The sequence below is a fragment of the Peromyscus leucopus genome, chromosome 5 (genome assembly GCF_004664715.2).
Source record: "Peromyscus leucopus breed LL Stock chromosome 5, UCI_PerLeu_2.1, whole genome shotgun sequence".
Lineage (NCBI taxonomy): Eukaryota > Metazoa > Chordata > Mammalia > Rodentia > Cricetidae > Peromyscus > Peromyscus leucopus.
The window spans coordinates 67,537,117-67,556,299 of NC_051067.1; the positions used below are offsets into that span (position 1 = coordinate 67,537,117).

Consider the following 19,183-nt stretch of genomic DNA (forward strand, 5'->3'; position numbering starts at 1 on the left):
TGCATGTGGCTGCCTGCAGACGCTGGAAGAAGGTATTGGATCCTTTGAAGCTGGAGTTACAGGTGTTTATGAACTAGGAGTTGAACTTGGGTCTTCTGAAAATGTAGCAAGCACTCTCAACCACAAAGCCATCTCGCTGGCCCCCTATTTTGCATTGTCTATCAGAGTACCCAAATGCTGGGCCATTCCATTTCTTGTCCATCTTCAGGGGACATATATTGCTGCTCTAGTAAACAGAGACTCTGTCTACCTGGCAGTCCATGGGTCAGGCAGGTATGGATGGTGGGATCAAGAGGCAGCTGCTGAGAGAGGCATGGGGCAGACTGAAGGGAAGGTACTGGGCATATGGACATTGAAATCTGTCATTGATTCTTGATATTTGTTCCTATCCACTCTACCACAGAAATTACTGATGCAACAAAAAGCCTCAACTATTCTATATACTCTAGACCTTCTAATTCTATGATATGAACCCTTCAGCTTAAGGATGTCTGGGTCTGTACATTCTTTATTAAGTGGCCAATGGTCCCCAGGAGTTGCTTGCCTGGAAGGACACCAACTAGGTAACCCTTGCTTGGATATCCTGTGACACAGAAACTTTAGGAACAGGGTACTTCTTGTTTCGATAAATGGCTTTGATTTTCAGAGCCTTCTGGTTGGAAACTCTTCTCCTAACTCTTCTTCTCCTAATTATTTCCACCAGATTATTTTATTTGTAGAATCAGGACAACTGATAACTTACAGGATTTTTTTGGAGAGGGAGTAGTAGAGGGGACAGAAACTAGAGTCTTGCCTGTGCTATATCATCAGTCACCTTTTCATCTTATCTTTTGAGATAGGGTCATGGTAAGTTTCCCAGACTGACCTTAAATTCATTCTGTAGTCCGGAGGATGCTGCACTTGTGATCCTCCTACCTCAACCTCAAGATTGCTGGGACTACAGTCCTGTGCCACCTGTGCTCCAGTTCCAAAGGATCCAACATCCTCTTCTGGCCTCTGCAGGCACCCCAACACTTGTGACCTTTACGCTCGAGTACACGCAAGCACACACACACACACACACACACACACACACACACACACACACACACACTTGTGCATCAATAAAAATAAACCCTTAAAAATGAAAATGCAAACTGGGTGGTGGTGGTGGTGGTGGTGGCGGCGGCGGCGGCGGCGGCGGCGGCGCACGCCTGTAATCTCAGCACTTGGGAGGCAGAGGCAGGCAGAGCTCTGTGAGTTCGAGGCCAGCCTGGTCTACAGAGCTAGTCCAGGACAAAGTCCAAAGCTACAGAGAAACCCTGTCTCGAAAAACCAAAAAAAAAAAAAAAAAAAAAAAAAAAGAAGAAAAATGAAAATGCAAAATAGCATTATAGGCTAAGTTTTAATGAATTAGAAGAGCATGCTTCTTTCTGCAGGATAGTAGGCAGCCACAGTACCATATTGAGGTATTTAACATGAAGAGGGGATATAGGATGGGCTTGAGACTCATTTAGCCTGTTCTCTGGTGTCCCTGGCTAGGATACAACTCTCCCAACTGTCTGCAGTGGTTATGTAGAACCTAGGAACACATCGAAGTCCAAGACTCAGTTGCTGATGTGATACAAAGATTAGACTGTGGCTCTTTTAATGCTTTTCATTGTTTAGAAATAGTAACAGAAAGTCTTGGCTTATATGCTCGTGTTTTGAAATTAGCATATTTAAAATATTTTTTTGTGTGCTTGGATTGTTCACTATACCAATTTTAAAATGATCTTGTATAACTTTCTTTCAGCCTTTATTACCTATCATATGAAAGACTCCACTTTTAATGCCTGGACTGGGCTAAATGATGTCAATTCAGAACACACGTTCCTTTGGACAGATGGACGAGGAGTTCATTATACAAACTGGGGGAAAGGCTACCCTGGTGGAAGAAGAAGCAGCTTGTCTTACGAAGATGTGAGTACAATTCTCAGATCACCTCTCCATACCCTTTCCATGTGCATAGAGTCATCTTATTGATTAATTTGCTGTGAAATCTCCACCAGACTTCTCCTTTCTGTGTTCTGTTTTTGCAGATTTTATCAGTTTCAGGCTGAATCAACCTTAGAGGAAGGGCTGTAGGCTTAGTTAAGAACCTTTCATTGGCAATAAGCAGTAGAAATCCAGCTTTGCTCTAAGCCTCACTGGTACCCGGGACAAAGACATGAACCTAAGGTTATGATTGCGCCATCTGCCCCCATCCCTTATAGCTTTTGCAGGGATTGTGATGCTGATCTGGAAGCCATCACTACTTTTGAAGACATCATCAGCATCAGCACCATTACTCATCCTATATTTATATGGCACTTGATCTGTGCCAAACACCATGCTAAATGCCTCTGTACATTACAATATAGACTATTGCTTCTCTACCTTCTTTTTAAAAAATCTTTATTACAGTTATATGTCATTGAACAATCAATTGGCTAATATCAAACATCACGCTAGGGAATAAGAACAGCATGAAAAAATATGAGTCTGTTTTTATCTCATGAAAGTCTTAGACCAGAGCACAAGTCTTATATTAGAAACAATGTAACAGAGTGTAACATGGACAGTCTGCTTCCCAATCCTGAAAGAGAGAGGATACAGCATCATGGAAAGGGTGACTTTATTGGTGGGCACATGCCTATGGGGCTCTTTGTGTCAAACAATGTCATTGCATGACACGATGTATGTATGGGGGAGGGCTGTGGAAAAGAACCAGCTGTGGGGAAATTTTTCAAAAATCTTAAAACATAATCATCAGGGACACTAATGAGTTTGAAGATAGCAGCCATGCTAGGTGAGTGGGCTGAACAAAGACATCCTGGAAAAGGTGCCAGGTGTGTTTGGGAATGAGTAAATGTCTCTGACAGCAGTGGGGGGTTTTATGTTAGAAAAGAAGTAGGAATAAACTCCGAGTAAGCAGAATTGAGAGGAACTTTGATGCTCCATGACAGAGTCTGGGTGTTGTCAGAGAGCAAAGAGTAACACTGAGTAGAGAAATGATCAGACCAACAAGGCTCTTACGACCATTAACTTGATTGCTATATCCAAGGTAGATATATTCTCTTGATGAATAAGTGACTTTTCTTTGCAGAAATTATTTATCCTGATTGTGTAAAATAGGGATGAAAACTTACTGAGGTTAAAATAGACAGAACACACCAGGACAGCAACATGAAGTGAACATTCAGGTGTGAAGAATCTACATGAGGGGTAGAGATAGCAATTGGAAAGTGATGATGGATTGAATATACTGGGCAGAAGGATTATCTAAAATATTGTCAGTGAGGCATAATGAGAGTGTGTTTTCTTATTAAAGAATTGACTTAAATAATCATTAATTTATACTTGTTGCTTCCCTTTTTCCTTATCCACAAATGTACAGGCTGACTGTGTTGTTGTGATTGGTGGCAAGTCTCGAGAGGCAGGGGCATGGATGGATGACACTTGTGACAGTAAGCAAGGCTATATATGCCAGACACAGCCTGGTAAGTTCTGCCAAACCTCACCAAACCAAACCTCACCAGCAAGGGCTGGATTTTTACATGTGTTTTCAAAAGGAAGGCCATTTTCTTGTATATCAGTAGGTTTTTCTTTGATAGTTTAATCCACATGAGCCCATGACAGTTAAAAGAAGTGGGGCCTCCTCCTCCCCAAAGAGGTTGTATTTTGTATAGTTTATTTATGAGTCTGCTCCTTTATCATTCCAGAAATTTCTGTGTAAATTAAATTTGAAGTGAAAACTTAAAAAGAAATTGTTAGAAATTTAGAATATATGCCAGTAAGGTGTATGTGTGTGTGTGTGTGTGTGTGTGTGTGTGTGTGTGTGTCTATGAGAAAATACCTGAAGGAATCAACTTAAAAGTAGGAAATGTATATTTTGGTTTTGTGTTTCTGAGGTTTCATTTCTTGGTCTCTAGGCTCAATCCCTTCAGGCCTGTGGCAATGCATAATCCAGTATGGATCAGGCTGCAGAGAAGCATAGATGAGAGAGAGAGAGAGAGAGAGAGAGAGAGAGAGAGAGAGAGAGAGAGAGAGAGAGAGAGAGAGAGAGAGAGAAGGAAGAACGGAAGAAAGAAAAGGAAGGAAGAAAGAAAGAAAGAAAGAAAGAAAGAAAGAAAGAAAGAAAGAAAGAAAGAAAGAAAGAAAGAAAGAAGGAAAGGAAGAAAGGAAGGAAGGAAGAAAGGAGCTCTGGCCCCTTTAAGAGTATGATCTCAGTGACAGCTCTCTCCCATTAAGACCCATCTCCCGCTCTGAGGTTTCTAGTGGTGATTGAAAAAGTCCCATGTGGTCACCAGAAAATAAGCCATTCCTCATAGCAAATGGGATAAATTCCTTGTCCTCAAGGGGCAGGAGTGCCTCTTGCTGTGTTTTAGGATTCCTCTGCCTTGTCTTGTAGAGGTGAAGTGCCCCTTGACCATGTCTAGGTTTTGTCTTTCACTGTCTGAATCATTTTCTAGCTGCTTGACCCTATCATGTAGGTTCAGAACTCGTTTGGGCATAAATACTAAATCACTTTCCAGATCAGTATAATAAAAGAGTGATGTGCAATAAAAAAAAAAGCCCCATCTCCAATGCTCTTCTTCCCAGTAGTGCCATGGGCTAGTGATGGAGCTTTTGGAAAACACATGTTGGGGCCAGAGAGATGTCAGAGCAGCGGTACAGGACCCAGGCTCAGGTTCCAATCATCTGTAACTCCAGTCCCAGGAGACCCGACACCTGGCTTCTGTGAGGACTGCACACACAGGGTATACAGACATGCATGCATGGGAAACACCTACTCACAGAAAATAAAATTAAAAATAAAATATTGCCTAAGATCTAAGAGGTATGGAAAAAAACCTCTCAATATTTTGGTAGCTTTTTTTGCCCCTGCAGATATTGTTAGGAATAAGCAAACTGGACAGAAAACTCAAACTTTCTGATTGTGTGTAAGTTCTGTGAAACTGTTCTTTTTTCTTTTCTTTCTTTTTTTCTTTTTAGCTTCACTTCAAGCTCGATTTAGCACTTTTAATGGTCCAAAACATTTCCGATGGAATGGTGCCCAGATCTCTTTAGGCTGGGGAGTTATAACACTTCCATACAAGATGTGACAGTTTAAGGAGTCTGTGCAGGGTCCCTTGGTCAGAGGGTCTCCTACCAACACAAGATGGCAGCAGCAGAGGAGAGGGAGGCTGCTCCCTTCCTGAAAATGAGTTATGGTTAAAAAGCATGGCCCCAAAAGAAAGTTTGGCAGTCTCTTAGGTACTGAGTAAGGCACATCACGGATGATGTGTATGTGGAACAGGTTTGAGAATTGGCCCAGACAGAACCTGTAGGCAAGGGGAGTTAGAACTGGAGGCCATTGGTTACTTTTATTTAAAGACTCAAGTGTTTGAGGTGGGATGACCACACAGTGTCTGTTAAGATCCTTCTGCTCTGTCATGGTTAGGGACAATGTTAGTCATATGTAAACAAATGCAAGTGGCTGCTTTCCAATAAAACTTTATAGGCACAGATTTGATTTTCATACAACGTCAAGAAATATTAGTTGTTTGTCTCCCCTACCCCTGCCAGCGAGTTGTAGTTTAGAGAAAAGATCAGATTTTCTCTCTTTGCCTGTTTGCTGGTCTCTGCCCCAGGGCATCAGCTGAGGCTCATAGGAATAACCTCTGCTTTCTGTGTCTTAAGTGGCTTAGAGTTCACATAGAAAACGGCAATTAGAGGGCCAGGCTGGAACATTAAAAAAGGGAGAAGAACATTAGAAAAAAAACTCCGTCTTAGAGGGACTCCATGCCTCCATATTAGTGTGGCTAAGGCAGCCCCATTCCCTATAGGGGTATTGCAGGTAAAGTTAGAGAGATATAAAGGTGAAATCATGAAAGGGCTGGAGGGGCCACAGGATATTCTCTTAAAAAATAATGTATTTTTATATATTTATGAGTGTGTGGCTTTTGTGCATGTCTGTGCACCATGTGCATGCAGTGCCTGAGAAGACCAGAAGAGGGCATCAGATACCCTGGGACTGCAGTCACAGATGGTTGTGAGCAGCTATGCCAGTGCTGGGAACCAAACCCGGGGCCTCTGCAAGGGCCACCATACATGCTCTCAGCCATTGAGTCATTTCTCTGGTCCCAGAAGATGCTCTTAATCATGACTTTTGACCATGAGAGGAAAGCAGAATTAATGACAAGAGGAAGACATATATTCTTTAGTTTGTGGCATGAAACTGTGGCACTAGGTCACAGTGAATTTGCAAGTCTTTCTACTTAGAAACTTGTTCCTTTGTGTATATATTCTTTAAACATAATTTAATTTAATATGTGTAGGAGTGATTAGCTTATTTGCACGTCTGTACATCATGTGCACGCTTGGTGCCCATGGAAGTCAGAAGAGGGCATCAGATTCCTTCCCTGGAACTGCATATATGTGTATATTTATATGTATATATTACACATACATATACAGAATGTTTATACATATGTACACATGCATAATATGTATTTCATACAGATTAGAAATGGTTTAATCCAACATTGTGGGCTGAGGAGATAGTTCAGTCAGTAAAGTGTTTTCCTTAAAAACGTAAGGACCTGAGTTCCACCTTCAGAACCAATATAAAAAAGACAGGTGAAGTGCCACACACTTGTAATCCCAGCAGTGGGGATCCATGAGGCTCACTGACCAGCCAGCCTGCACTGTTTGAGGAATTCCAGGTCAATAAGAGGTCCTTTCTCAAAATCAAGGTGTTGGTTTCTAGGGGGAAAAAAAACCCGAGTTGACCTCTGGCTCTACATACACATGCATGTACATGTGCTCCTATACACACATGAATGTACACAAATATGTACCAATACACAGAGATATTTAAATTAGTTTTCTGTTGTAAAATGTCTGGTGAAAATATTGTTAAGCCCTGCCAGTTTTGACTTATGCTTTTGCGTTGACTTCTATGATAGATGGGCATGGGAGTTGTATACTGAAGGTGCTCAATTATTGCTCGTTGATAATGCTAATGAAAATAATCTCTCTATTCTAGACCCTTCCTTGCCTGTTTCTCCAACCACAATCCCAACAGATGGCTTTGTTAAATATGGTAAAAGCAGCTATTCCCTCATGAAATTGAAGTTACCATGGCATGAAGCAGAGAAATACTGCAAGGATCATACTTCCCTGCTTGCTAGCATTCTAGATCCCTACAGTAATGCATTTGCATGGATGAAAATGCACCCGTTTAATGTACCCATATGGATTGCCCTGAACAGCAACTTGGTAAGATGCTAGAAACATTAATAGCTTGGCATGATTGGTCATTTATGGTGCAATATGTTTCTCTTTCTGTTTCTTCAGCTGAACACTTTCATGCGACTCCACTGCTGTCAGTGGTCTAGTGACCTAGTGATATGTGTCAGAAACCAAACTGAGAAGTCGCTGGTATTTTACTATAACTGGCTTTGAATAGTTATATCTAAAATTATACATCTAATCCGCTTCATGCATTTGTTTATTTCTTTCCAGTGTCATGGTTACACAACTGCACCATGAGAATTAAGAAAGTAGGTCACGAGCATAGGAAGTGGGGGTGGGTGGGTGGGAGTACTTTGCTTTTTGTTGCAAAGCCTTCTAGAATTGTTACGGGTCTCAGACTTATGGAGCTTCCATCTATGTGTGAGAAGTGTTTCACTGTAGTCTCATCCTTTTATTCCACAGCAGAGAGAGCAAAGTTGGTAGAGAACCAGGACAGAGTGGGGGATGAGGCTCTGAACAAAAGGGGGCAACAGAATAATAAAGAGACTCTTGAGACAAATCTTCTCTGACTCCTTATACCCACCCAGTTGCTAGCAAACCAGCACACAGTGTTGCCAGAGGTCTTGGGGCAGGGGAGTGGCTCAAGAGGGCTTGTTAGTAAAGGAAAGAAAAATGTAAGGATTGGACAGTGGACCGGGGTCAGGTTTTATGGAGCTTTCAGTTGGGAAGTGGCAATGAAAACTTATCATGTACTAGGTACTTCCTGAATAGGATGGTGAATATTTAAAATAATTAGCCCCAAATGGCTTTGGTGACTGAGCTTAGACAAGATATTTTCATATCTCAGTTGACTATTTTTTAAATAATTAATATATCTGATAAATAATTCATTTCTTTTCATAGATGTGGTTACACTTCTCTAATGAGCTTCAAATAGGCCATCAAATACTTTTAGAAAGATTAAGTGCTTTCCTACAATGCTGATATTTATGATGATAAGAGTAATGCTATTTTTATGACACCTACAAAGTCAATGATATTCAAGAATTATTTGTGTAAATTGGAGAATGTGGTACAATTTACTTTGCAATAACATGTGCTTTTAATTTTGGTGTTGGATCTTTAGTAATTGTCTTGGTAAACTTAATGATGGAATTAAAATGAGGAAAGAATTTCAACCTTAAAAAATTATTTATTCTTGGTTAATTTTTATATATGATCTTAGTCATTAGTTATAAAACCACTTTTTGATTGGGTACTATGATTGACAAGTGGTATTTTTTATGTTGCCAATTAGCTTGGATGAGGTCATATATTTATTTGTCTAAATTTAATAAGAAAGTAAGTGAAATATGCAAATGGAACAAAACAACTAGCTTTGATCCATGTAGTTGAAAGGTTACCCATTTGGTACTAAGACACCTAGCTCCTTTAGAGTCTACAAGGATAGATGGTCTTAGCTGCCACTAGCCATTGATGTCAGCAGCAGAACAATGAGATCATGACAAGAAGTGTTTCTTTCAGGGATTCAATGAAATTAATGCTTATTATCATTTCAGTAAGATGTACATTTCATTGTTATAAGGATCCAACTTCTCTTTGGCCGTAAGAGCCTGAAAACAAAGGCAGTTCTATAAAATAAGACACATTTTTAAATAATTGTCTTTTCTTACCAGTTTTCTTCTTCTCCCTCTTCTTTCTTTCTTTTTTTTTTCCTTATCATTAGTTGTAACTTTTTCCTCAAAATTTTCATGCAATATATTTTGATCATGTTTTTTATCTCCAACTCTTTCCATCCAGGGGTCATCTCCACCTCTGTACCCACTCAACTTTATCTTCTCACCCTCTCTCTCTCTTCTCTCCCATATCTTTCATAACTCTGTCTCCCCTCCCTCCCTTCCTCTCAAAAAAGGAGAAAGAAAGAGAAAAAAAGAAAAAGAAAGATGAAAATCAAACAACAACAGAAAACCAATAACACAAAAATTGCCAAAATCGTTTCCCGGTTGTAGACCTAAGGCCCTCATGAAATAGTCACATTTAAGAAAGGATGTTTTTATGAATTTGAGTTAGTAGAAATGACTTATAATTTTATTAAATTTTACAGTGTTCAATGTTCCATGTCAAATTACCACCTTAAGTATCATACTTATTCCTTGCTTGTTTCCTTCATGCTTTTTTATGAGAAGTAAGGCTGAAGGGTCATGATTGTTTTTATTTGGGCAGACTAATAATGAGTATACGTGGACTGATAAATGGAGGGTGAGATACACTAACTGGGGTACTGATGAGCCCAAGCTGAAGTCAGCATGTGTTTACATGGATGTTGATGGCTACTGGAAGACATCGTACTGCAACGAAAGCTTTTACTTTCTCTGCAAAAAATCAGACGGTAATTGGATATACAAAAAGGGTTTGGGGAACCTCAAGTTTTCTGGAATAAACTATTCCGCATCACTGCTGACTTTATTACCAATCATGTATCTTGGGTTGCTGAGAATAAAATGGAAAGTGCCCTCAACCTAGTAAAAAGACTGATGTGGCTATCAACCAATACGTAGAGGTCGAAATGACAGAGATAGACATTTTTCTAGGATTTACTTGCTCACGATAGATCTCAGAATATTTGTTATTGAGGTTGTCCTCTGAATCTATAGTGACAGAGTTTCCAAGAAAGTGGGCTTACTTTGGGTGTCAACAGCACATCAGCTTCAGCAGAGCTACCCCAGAAAGTGTATAGAGTGCTGAATCAGCAATGCTGTGGACACAGTCTTAGAATTCTAGCTACAGTAGTTCTCTCCCAGGATCTGTCATTAGCTAAGAGGAAATTGTAGGAGATAGAGTTTCAGAAAAAGAGAAGTGGTTCGAAAAGGAAATCCACTTTATTAATTATTTTTGAGTACTTTGTTAAACCTGCAACATTATTTGTATTTATTTCCTTTTTGAGATAGGGTCTTGCTATGTAGAGCTCCACCCACCTCTGCCTTCAGAGTGCCGGGATTAAAGGCCATGTGCCACCACTCCCAACTTAAACCTGTAGCATTATTGCAGAAATCTAAATATTAATAATTATAAATGATGAGGAATATGATTCATAGCCACTGTTTTCTATTGCAATACATTTAAAACAATAAAGTCAAAGAAAACCCAAGAAAAATGGTGGCTCTAAAAGACAAACATTTGTAAATTATATGAAATGGTAGAGCATATCATTTTCCTTAGCTATAAAAATATTCCACAGGTTGCAGGAACTCCAGCTTTGATTTATGATTTATTTTGAGTCTGATTTAAATACTGGTTTATTAACAGAAACCCCTGCTACTGAACCTCCACAACTGCCTGGTAAGTGCCCGGAGTCAGAGCAGACGGCGTGGATTCCTTTTCACGGCCACTGCTACTATATCGAGTCTTCATTTACAAGGAATTGGGGCCAGGCTTCCCTGGAATGTCTCCGAATGGGTGAGTGTCACATTTCCTGGAAGAAAATTCCATAATAACCTATTTTTAGTTCAGTGGTATTAATAATACTATACATGAAAACATAAGGCGTATAAGTACCTTTCTACTATTTTGTGGTGCTGGGATAACATATAGGGCTTTGCTAGCCAAGTGCTCTCTAACTCTGCCCCTAAGCTGGATTCCTAACCACATGTGTATTTTTAAAAATATATATAATTGTTTATTAATAGAACAGTTAACATCATTTCCCACAAATGTAATTCTAATCACACCCCCTCAAAACTTTGAAGAATTTAGTTTAGAAAGTCCACTTACTAAAATATAAAATCTTTCTTTCTGTCGTAATGTTCTAAACTCTTAGGATTCTGGTCCTCAGGTGTTCAAAGCTTCAGGCTTACTTCTCACTTTAGATTTTACAGCTGACTGGGAACTATCTTCTTTATTCTGCACAGAAACGCTTTTATGCCTGGCTATTATATTTGTAAAGAAAAACAAAAACCAAACTCAATTTTTTAAATGGCAAATATAGCTTTGTGGTTGTTTTGAGACAGGATCTCACATATTCCAGTGACTGTGAGACCTGAAATGTGGTTGAGGATGACTCAACTCTTTTCCCTCCGGCCTCCACCTCCCATGTGCTGAGATAATGGGCATACAGAACCATGCCCAAGTTAAAAAGAACTAGTTCTTTGTGAGTCTTACTATGCATCTTAGCCAGGGCTTGAACTCATGATCCTCCTGCCTCAGCTTCTTGCAGTATCCTAAGAACCACCACACCTGGCACAAGACGGTTTCTCAGAAAATATTTAAAAGCCATTTGACTAAATGCCACTGGTTGTTTCACTGCGACCGTTTTACTGCATTTTTGTTCAGTCCTCATTTAGAGTTTTCTCTGTTCACGGGGGGGGGGGGTGCAGGGGTTACAGTCTCCTTCCCTTCACGTTCATTCGAGACCCACTGTTGACTCTGCACTCTAAGTCCTGAGGGAGATGGAACCTGCTTTACTTGGGTTTCATTCATGTTTGGAGGCTCTGTTGTTGTCAGATACACACATGCCAGTAATGATTGTATTTTCCTCGTGAATTGAAACCTTACCATTATAGACTGTCTTCATTGTCTTTAATAATCATTTTTGTCTAAGAATCACTATTTTTGTCTGATATTAGTACAGCTACTCTGGCCTTTTTAAAGCTATTGTGTAGCGTATCTTCTACTGTGCTTTTACTCCCAGTTGGTTTATGACTTTGGAGCTCAAGTGTGTCTTTTTTAGACAGCATGTGGTTTGATCTTTTTGATTCATTGGTGTAGATATTCTGTAGATCTGTTTTTGTGTTTGTGTTTAAGCCATTTACACTTAGTGTAATACTGAAAGGAGCTTTTATGTCTGTTATTTTTCTGTTTTCTTTTTCCCTGTTTCTCTCATGTCTTCGTTTCACCACTCCTCCAGTATTGCCTTCTTTCATATTAAGAGCCCATTTCTACTGTTTAACTCTGTTTCTGTCGTCATATGTGTGGTCCCCAGTATTCAATGGTTCATTCAACTTACGGTTTTTGAACCATGCAATGACCTTATTGGGTCACAGCCCCACTGTAAGCCGAGGAACCTCTAGTTGCTGTTTAGTCATGTTGTTAGTGGTTACCAGGAGGATTATGATGAACTTTGTAACTTGAAAAGGGCTCCAGGTTCCTTCTGACACCCCCTTGTGGCTACTGGGCCGCTGTTTTTCATTGTGGCCCTGGGGATTTGGGCTTTCAAAGGTACTGCAGAGTTAGAATGAGAATGGTGGACTTAGGACAATTCAAAACCCACGGCGCACATCCTTTATTACGAACATCATGCGCGCGCACACACACGTGCGCGTGCACGTGTGTGTACTCCCCTCCCCCTCTCAAGCCTGTAGTTGAGAAAATGTTCCCATCTCTTTTGCAAAGCAAAGGGTTTTCTGAGGTGTTTACTCAGTTATTTATGATAAGGGCATCAGAAGTCTGCCTTTGACTTTTCGAATTAAAATAAAAATTCTTTCGTGTTGCTTAAGGGTTTCTTTTTTAATTTTACAATGAATATGCAGAAACTTTATTTTCAGTTTTAGGTGTGTTACCTAGCAGATAAAAGGAGTGATTGTCATTCATCAAAACATGTCCAAAGTATTTTGAAATGCCTAATAGCTGTGAAATACATTGAGGGATTAAATAAGCATGTAATTAACAATCACCAAGGGAATAACTCAGAATCCAGTATATAGGATAGATACCACGTGGTTATAGATTCCCTCTCCAGGTTTAGAATGCCTAGATCACTCCAGGATTCTGTGCTCAGCCAGTGCTGGGACCCCAGGCAATGAATTACTTATGTGTGTGCTTTATTGTTCTTTTTTGAAAAAATAGGTGACCAAAATTACCTGTTATATGGTCTTATAAAAACTTAATAGAAGAATGAGTCTAAGGTCCAAGGCAAACTATCTGTCTGATTGTTTAAAATATATTAGTTAGTCCTATGCTGTAGGATTAAAGCTAACACTGGTGGTTGATGGTGAGTTGTCAGTTGTATGTGGGCTGACTAGTGTTCAATTTTCCTTTTCCTTTTTGAATCATTCTATGCACGGCACTGAATTAAAACTTCTATAGTGTACTGTGTCCTGAGTAGTGCTCAGAATGGCACTTGTCAGTCCTAACATCAGGACCATTCATAGGAATAGTTTCAGCTGCTCTCATCATTATCCTCATCTTCATTCTCACCTTATGTTTTGCAGGGGCCTCCCTGGCTTCCATTGAAACGGCTGCTGAGTCCAGTTTTCTGTCATATCGTGTTGAACCTCTTAAAAGTAAAACCAATTTTTGGATAGGCATGTTCCGAAATGTTGAAGGTAACTCTCACAATCCCATTATTTAATAACCAGTATTTAAAAAGTATTGTATATAAAACAGCGTTTTGGTTCCAGAGACCCTTTCTTGCCTTAAATAATGATTAATCTGTGGTGAGTTTGAAAAGTTAAAATCATACTTTTATTTGTGATAACCAAAAGTTTAAATGACTCACATATTATCCAGTCCTGGAAGTTGTTAATTTAAAAACTCTCCTGTAGCTAAGTTAAAGAATATTCAGAGAACAATTTCCCTTTCTTTTTGTCATAATAAAGATTCTAGAAAAAGATAAGTATACATTTTTTCCATTAGGTAGAAATAAATTTTCAACTAAAGTAATCTAACAAACACATCTTACTTTTCTTCCCTGTAATAATTCCTCATTAGAGTCTTGCCGGGTAGAAATTGAGGTGCAGAAACCATTGGTTCTAGTGTAAAATAATAGGCTTAAACGTTTTGTGCTAAGGGGGGACATAAGAAGGTTTGTTTTTAACTTGTGGTTTTGTTTGTTTGTTTGTTTGTTTGATGACCAGGGAAGTGGCTTTGGTTGAATAATAATCCTGTCTCCTTTGTCAACTGGAACACGGGCGAGCCCTCTGGTGAACGGAATGATTGTGTAGTTTTATCTTCATCTTCTGGGTTTTGGAATAACATCCACTGTACTTCCTACAAAGGGTTCATTTGCAAAATGCCAAAAAGTAAGTTAAAAATGTTGTAGTATGGTCATTTCCATTTCTTTTCGACTGTAACATGCTGGCACAGGACTACGGCGGGTGCAGCCCCTTTGTAAGCTTTTCCCATTACTGGTGAGAACCATCCAGCAGTGAGGATCCGTCTCCACCCGTGGCTTTAAGTGAGAGGTGCCGGCTCTCACTTGAATAAACCAAATAACATGGTTTATTGATGCTTTTGTAATGTCTTCCTAAGTTACAAGCAGTCTGGGCCGCCCATCTCCACAGTTTTACCATGCTAGGGGAAGGGGGAAAGCTGCCACTTGTCCACATCATAAGAAGCTAGAGGATTAAGCCATGTAAAACCAACCCAATCTCCATCTGTGAGTGAATGGTAGATCATAAAAGGAAAAACAGTTGGTAAATCTCTGTGTGCTACCGATGGGACATTTTTATGCCATTCTGCCTTATACATTATCTTTCCCAAGAGAGAGAGAAATCTATTAGTTGGAATCAGAAGTAAATGAGTTAGGAGACCAGGGGTGTAGGTCAGTGGTAGAACACTTGCTTGGCATGGGGAAGACCCAGACTTTGATTCCCATGACTGTAATCAGTCAATCAAGCAAGTTGGCCAAACATTGGATAAAGTAGTTCTATTTCCTCAATGGGTCTTATTGTTTGGAACTGCATAGATTTTTAGTTTTTAACTCTGCCTAAGATTCTACACCCTTTGGTGTAAAGTTGTGGTTAAAGCCTCTGAACTAATGCTGGCGTTTTATTTTACTTTTCATTCAAATGTCTTGTAACAGTTTAGACTTGGGTATGCCAATTTCAAAACCCCTAGCCTAGGATACTTTAGTTACAAGTGGATTTTATAGCTATTTGGATGTATCAATGTTCAAATAAAACTTGAAGGATCATATTTTCAAATATTCTAGTTTATTCAGACTCATCACATAGGTATAGGATGCCGAAGTTGCATAGAAAGACAGAGAAAGATGGGTGGAAGGATAGGTAGATAGGTAGATATGTATGTAGGTAGTAGATAGCTGAAGGTACAGATACATACCATCCATGAATTCTCCTATGTTATGGTCCATCATCACATCGCATCACATCACATCATATCACATCACATCACATCACATCACATCACATCACATCACATCACATCACATCACATCACACTTAATGATGGAAGATGTCATGCATAGCTGACCTAAATACAATTTGTTTACATGTAGTGATTATGGATTTTTATAACTATTTATTTTCCTTCTTTCAAACAGTTACTGACCCTGCAACTACACAGTCATCCATCACAACAAAAGGTAAGATCATTATGAAATCTCTAGGTCACCAAATGATTCAGCTTTTTTAAAAAGCCATAATATCCATCCCTCTCCTCCTTCACTTTCAGTGGAATGGCTTATGCCAACCTTTGTCATTAGGGTCACAAACCACCTTTCAGGATGTTTAAGAAAAGCAGATTTGAGAGCCGGGCGGTGGTGGCACATGCCTTTAATCCCAGCACTCGGGAGGCAGGGGCAGGAGGACCTCTGTGATTTCGAGGCCAGCCTGGTCTACAGAGTGAGATCCAGGAAAGGTGCAAAGCTACACAGGGAAACCCTGTCTCAAAAAAACTTAAAAAAAAAAAAAAAGAAGATTTGGAGTCAGATTGGTATTTTTATCTTAAAACGTCCTTGAAGATGTTGCTATATTACAAAAAGTTGCCTCGTGAGAGCTCATGGAAGGAATTTTCTTCAAGGTCTTTCTAGGTCTTTGTAGACATGAATTAGGTGACTAATTCTATCTTACTTATTGTAGAGATTGCTAAAGAAACTCAAAGTGAGAGGTATGGCTTGCCTGTAAATATCTTATTAACCTTTTTGGTGACATTTGTTTATTAATTACATTCAGGAGTTCAGATTTTCATTCTTATTTGACCCTAGTTTTAAAATTTTGTTTATAATTGCTACAACCACAATCACCACCACCATTTTGCTTACCTTCTGAAAGTATGTGTAAGCACTCTTAAATTATTATTTCATTTTTAAAATATTTTTAATTTTTTAATGTGTGTCTGTATGTATGGGTCTGTATATGTCTGTGTCTGTGTGAATACAGGCACCTGGAGGAGCCAGAGAAAACATTAGATCTCCTGGAGCTAGAGTTAGAGGCAGTTGTGAGCTGTCAGAAGTGGGTGCTGGGAACCAAACTCTTCTTTTCTGGAAGAGCATTAAGTGCCTCTAGCCCCTGAGCCTCCCCTTCATCCATCCTTCAATTACCTTGATACAAGGTATATGTGTGAATTTCAACTGATGAGCTCCTTCAGTGTTTCAGGTAGAGGTGAGCTATTCTAACAACTAAATAAAGATGAAGTATTCCAACAACTAAATTACCATCTGAACATGTTAAAGTGTCCTCTATGTCTCATTGACTTCTGCTTTCACGTCTTGTGACAAATGCCGTTTGAAAGAATATTTATGCATCAGAGATTGCCAGCAAGATCTGCTGTACTGTTTTTCCTAGCATTAAACCTTCCCCCCCCCAATTGTTTGCTAATGGTTTGTCTATAGCTGAACAAAAGATGGATCCTCAACCCAAGAGGTCTTCCAGAACAGCCGGAGTGGTCATCGTGGTCCTCCTGATTCTGATGGGTGCCGGTGTTGCTGCTTATTTCCTTTATAAGAAAAGGCGTGCACTGAACATACCTCAAGAGGCCACCTTCGAAAACACTCTTTACTTTGACAGTCATCGGAGTCCAGGGATAAGTGACACGAAAGATCTCATGGGCAACATCGAACAGAACGAGCATGCGGTCATCTAGCACCGTAATGCGACTGTCTTATATTTTAATCGCATGAAGTTTTAACTAAAGTCTTCTGTTTGTCTCTGCAGTGTGATTGTTTCTTTCCAAGTTAGTACTGGGTTGCACCGGTCTGTCTTCTTTCTTCGTCTCATGGAAACAACAATTGCTCATTTTCTAGTCTGGCAAGGTTTATTTTTATTTTTTATTTTTTTTAAGAGAGGGGTAACAATGTTGATTACCACTTTGGAAAATACCTAGGTGAACACACAGCACTATAGTCTCAACACTGCTACATTGGTGGTAGGTCTCTCATGTCAACTCTGTGCAGATTTCAAGAGCTCTAGAAATAACCACTAAGCTACTTTGGGTATTTTAAGGACCTCCCAGAAATAAGTTATGCACTGAGTTGTAATTCAACAATTCGAAGACCATGTTAAAATAAACAAGTGCACATAACCCCGGATAGAATAAGAGTACTCAGTTTCTTTTTCAGCAGGCTTGATTCATGCCAATTATTGAGAACTGTATTTATCCACTGGTCAAATAATAAAGCTACTGAGAATCTTGTTTGTCCCTGGCAAGGTCTGACAGGCTGAATGTTGCAAATGTATTCTGTGTCTTGTTGTATGTATATCAGGAAGGTGACTATGTGAAGAAAAAAAAAACCTGTAAATTTGCATAACTGGATGTACTTAGATAATAAATAACATTATTTATTATCTAATTAATGTGAAATAAACATTAAAGATGACATCTATTTTTAATAGATTTCTGTGATCTTGTTAAGTATAAATTTGCTTGGCTATGCAATTTAGTTACTTTACATTTTACTATTAAAATAAGTGAACTATTTGTAGGGAAATACCAACTTAAACTCATCTCTTGCTGAATACTGTGGAAGATTATTTTGTTTGTTTGTTTGTTTTTTGAGACAGGGTTTCTCTGTGTTGTTTTGGTGCCTGTCCTGGATCTCGCTCTGTAGACCAGGCTGGCCTCGAACTCACAGAGATCTGCCTGGCTCTGCCTCCCAAGTTCTGAGATTAAAGGCGTGTTCCACCACCACCCAGTGGAAGATAATTTTTTTTTTATAACAGCTACACAATCATCTGAGATCCTCCACTTTAACAGTGATACAACTCAGAATCCAGCAATCAAAGGCACCGTTGTTGGGAATGAGAAATCCAAATAACCCTCTTCCCTTTTAGTAATTTCTCCTTATTTAAAAATACTGCCTTAAATTAAAAAAAAAAGTTCTATGTCAATTGCAAAATATTTTGTAGCTTTCAAAATTCCCACAGTTACCCCAGAGCCACTGCTTCTGTTTGTTTGCTTATTTGTTTAGAGACAGAGTCTAACCATGGAGCCTGGGGCATCTTCAAAGTCTTTTTTAGCTTTTTAAGATTTATTTGTATTTATGTGTATATATGTGTGACTTTGTGACTCTCTCTGTGTGTGTGTGTGTGTGTGTGTGTGTGTGTGTGTGTGTGTGTGTCCATGGAGTCTAGAAAAGGGTGTCAGGTTCTCCACTCCTAGAACTGAAATTACAGGTGGTTGTTAGCCACTTGACATGGGTTCTGGGAACCAAACTTGGTCCTCTAGAAGAGCACTACTTGCTCTTAACCACCGAGTCATCTTTCCAGCCCCAAATTCTCAATTTTTTTTAACATGTGTGTGTGTGTGTGTGTGTGTGTGTGTGTGCGCGCATGTGCCCCCATTCACTCATGTGCCATAGGCACATATATGGGGGTCACAGAACGTTTATGGGAGTTGGTTCTCTCCTTCCACCTTATGGATTACAGGGATCAAACTCAGGCAGTCTGTCTTGGTGGCAAGAGACACGTTTCTGGCCTGGCCTGGAACTCTTGCTCTTGGTGCCATTGCTTCCCCAGTGCTGATTACAGTAGTGTGCTTGCACAACCAGCCTTACACTTTCACTTGCCTAAGGGATCATTCATGCACAGCCTCTTTGCCCTACATTACTGAGGTGGAGACAATGTAAACTGTATTCTTTCTTTGTTTCTGTTTTTTTTTTTTTTTTTTTTTTTTTTTTTTTTTTTTTTTTTTGAGGTAGAGTCTTACTATGCAGTTTGGGCTAGCTTTAAACTCACTATGTAGCTCAGGCTGGACTCAGATTGCTGGAGTC

At 39.5% G+C, this 19,183-nt stretch overlaps 1 protein-coding gene across 1 annotated transcript in view; it reads left to right on the top strand.

Moving 5' to 3' along the window:
• Nucleotides 1-17,804, top strand: part of Mrc1 (mannose receptor C-type 1) — a 90,455-nt gene extending 72,651 nt beyond the window's left edge. The window contains exons 22-30 of the mRNA XM_028870508.2: nucleotides 1,775-1,941; nucleotides 3,398-3,500; nucleotides 7,031-7,263; nucleotides 9,463-9,628; nucleotides 10,546-10,695; nucleotides 13,446-13,559; nucleotides 14,091-14,255; nucleotides 15,518-15,559; nucleotides 16,808-17,804. Coding sequence (XP_028726341.1) covers nucleotides 1,775-1,941; nucleotides 3,398-3,500; nucleotides 7,031-7,263; nucleotides 9,463-9,628; nucleotides 10,546-10,695; nucleotides 13,446-13,559; nucleotides 14,091-14,255; nucleotides 15,518-15,559; nucleotides 16,808-17,058 — 1,391 coding nt within the window. The 3' untranslated portion in view covers nucleotides 17,059-17,804. The remainder of the gene's footprint in view (nucleotides 1-1,774; nucleotides 1,942-3,397; nucleotides 3,501-7,030; nucleotides 7,264-9,462; nucleotides 9,629-10,545; nucleotides 10,696-13,445; nucleotides 13,560-14,090; nucleotides 14,256-15,517; nucleotides 15,560-16,807) is intronic.
• Nucleotides 17,805-19,183: the final 1,379 nt, after the last annotated feature.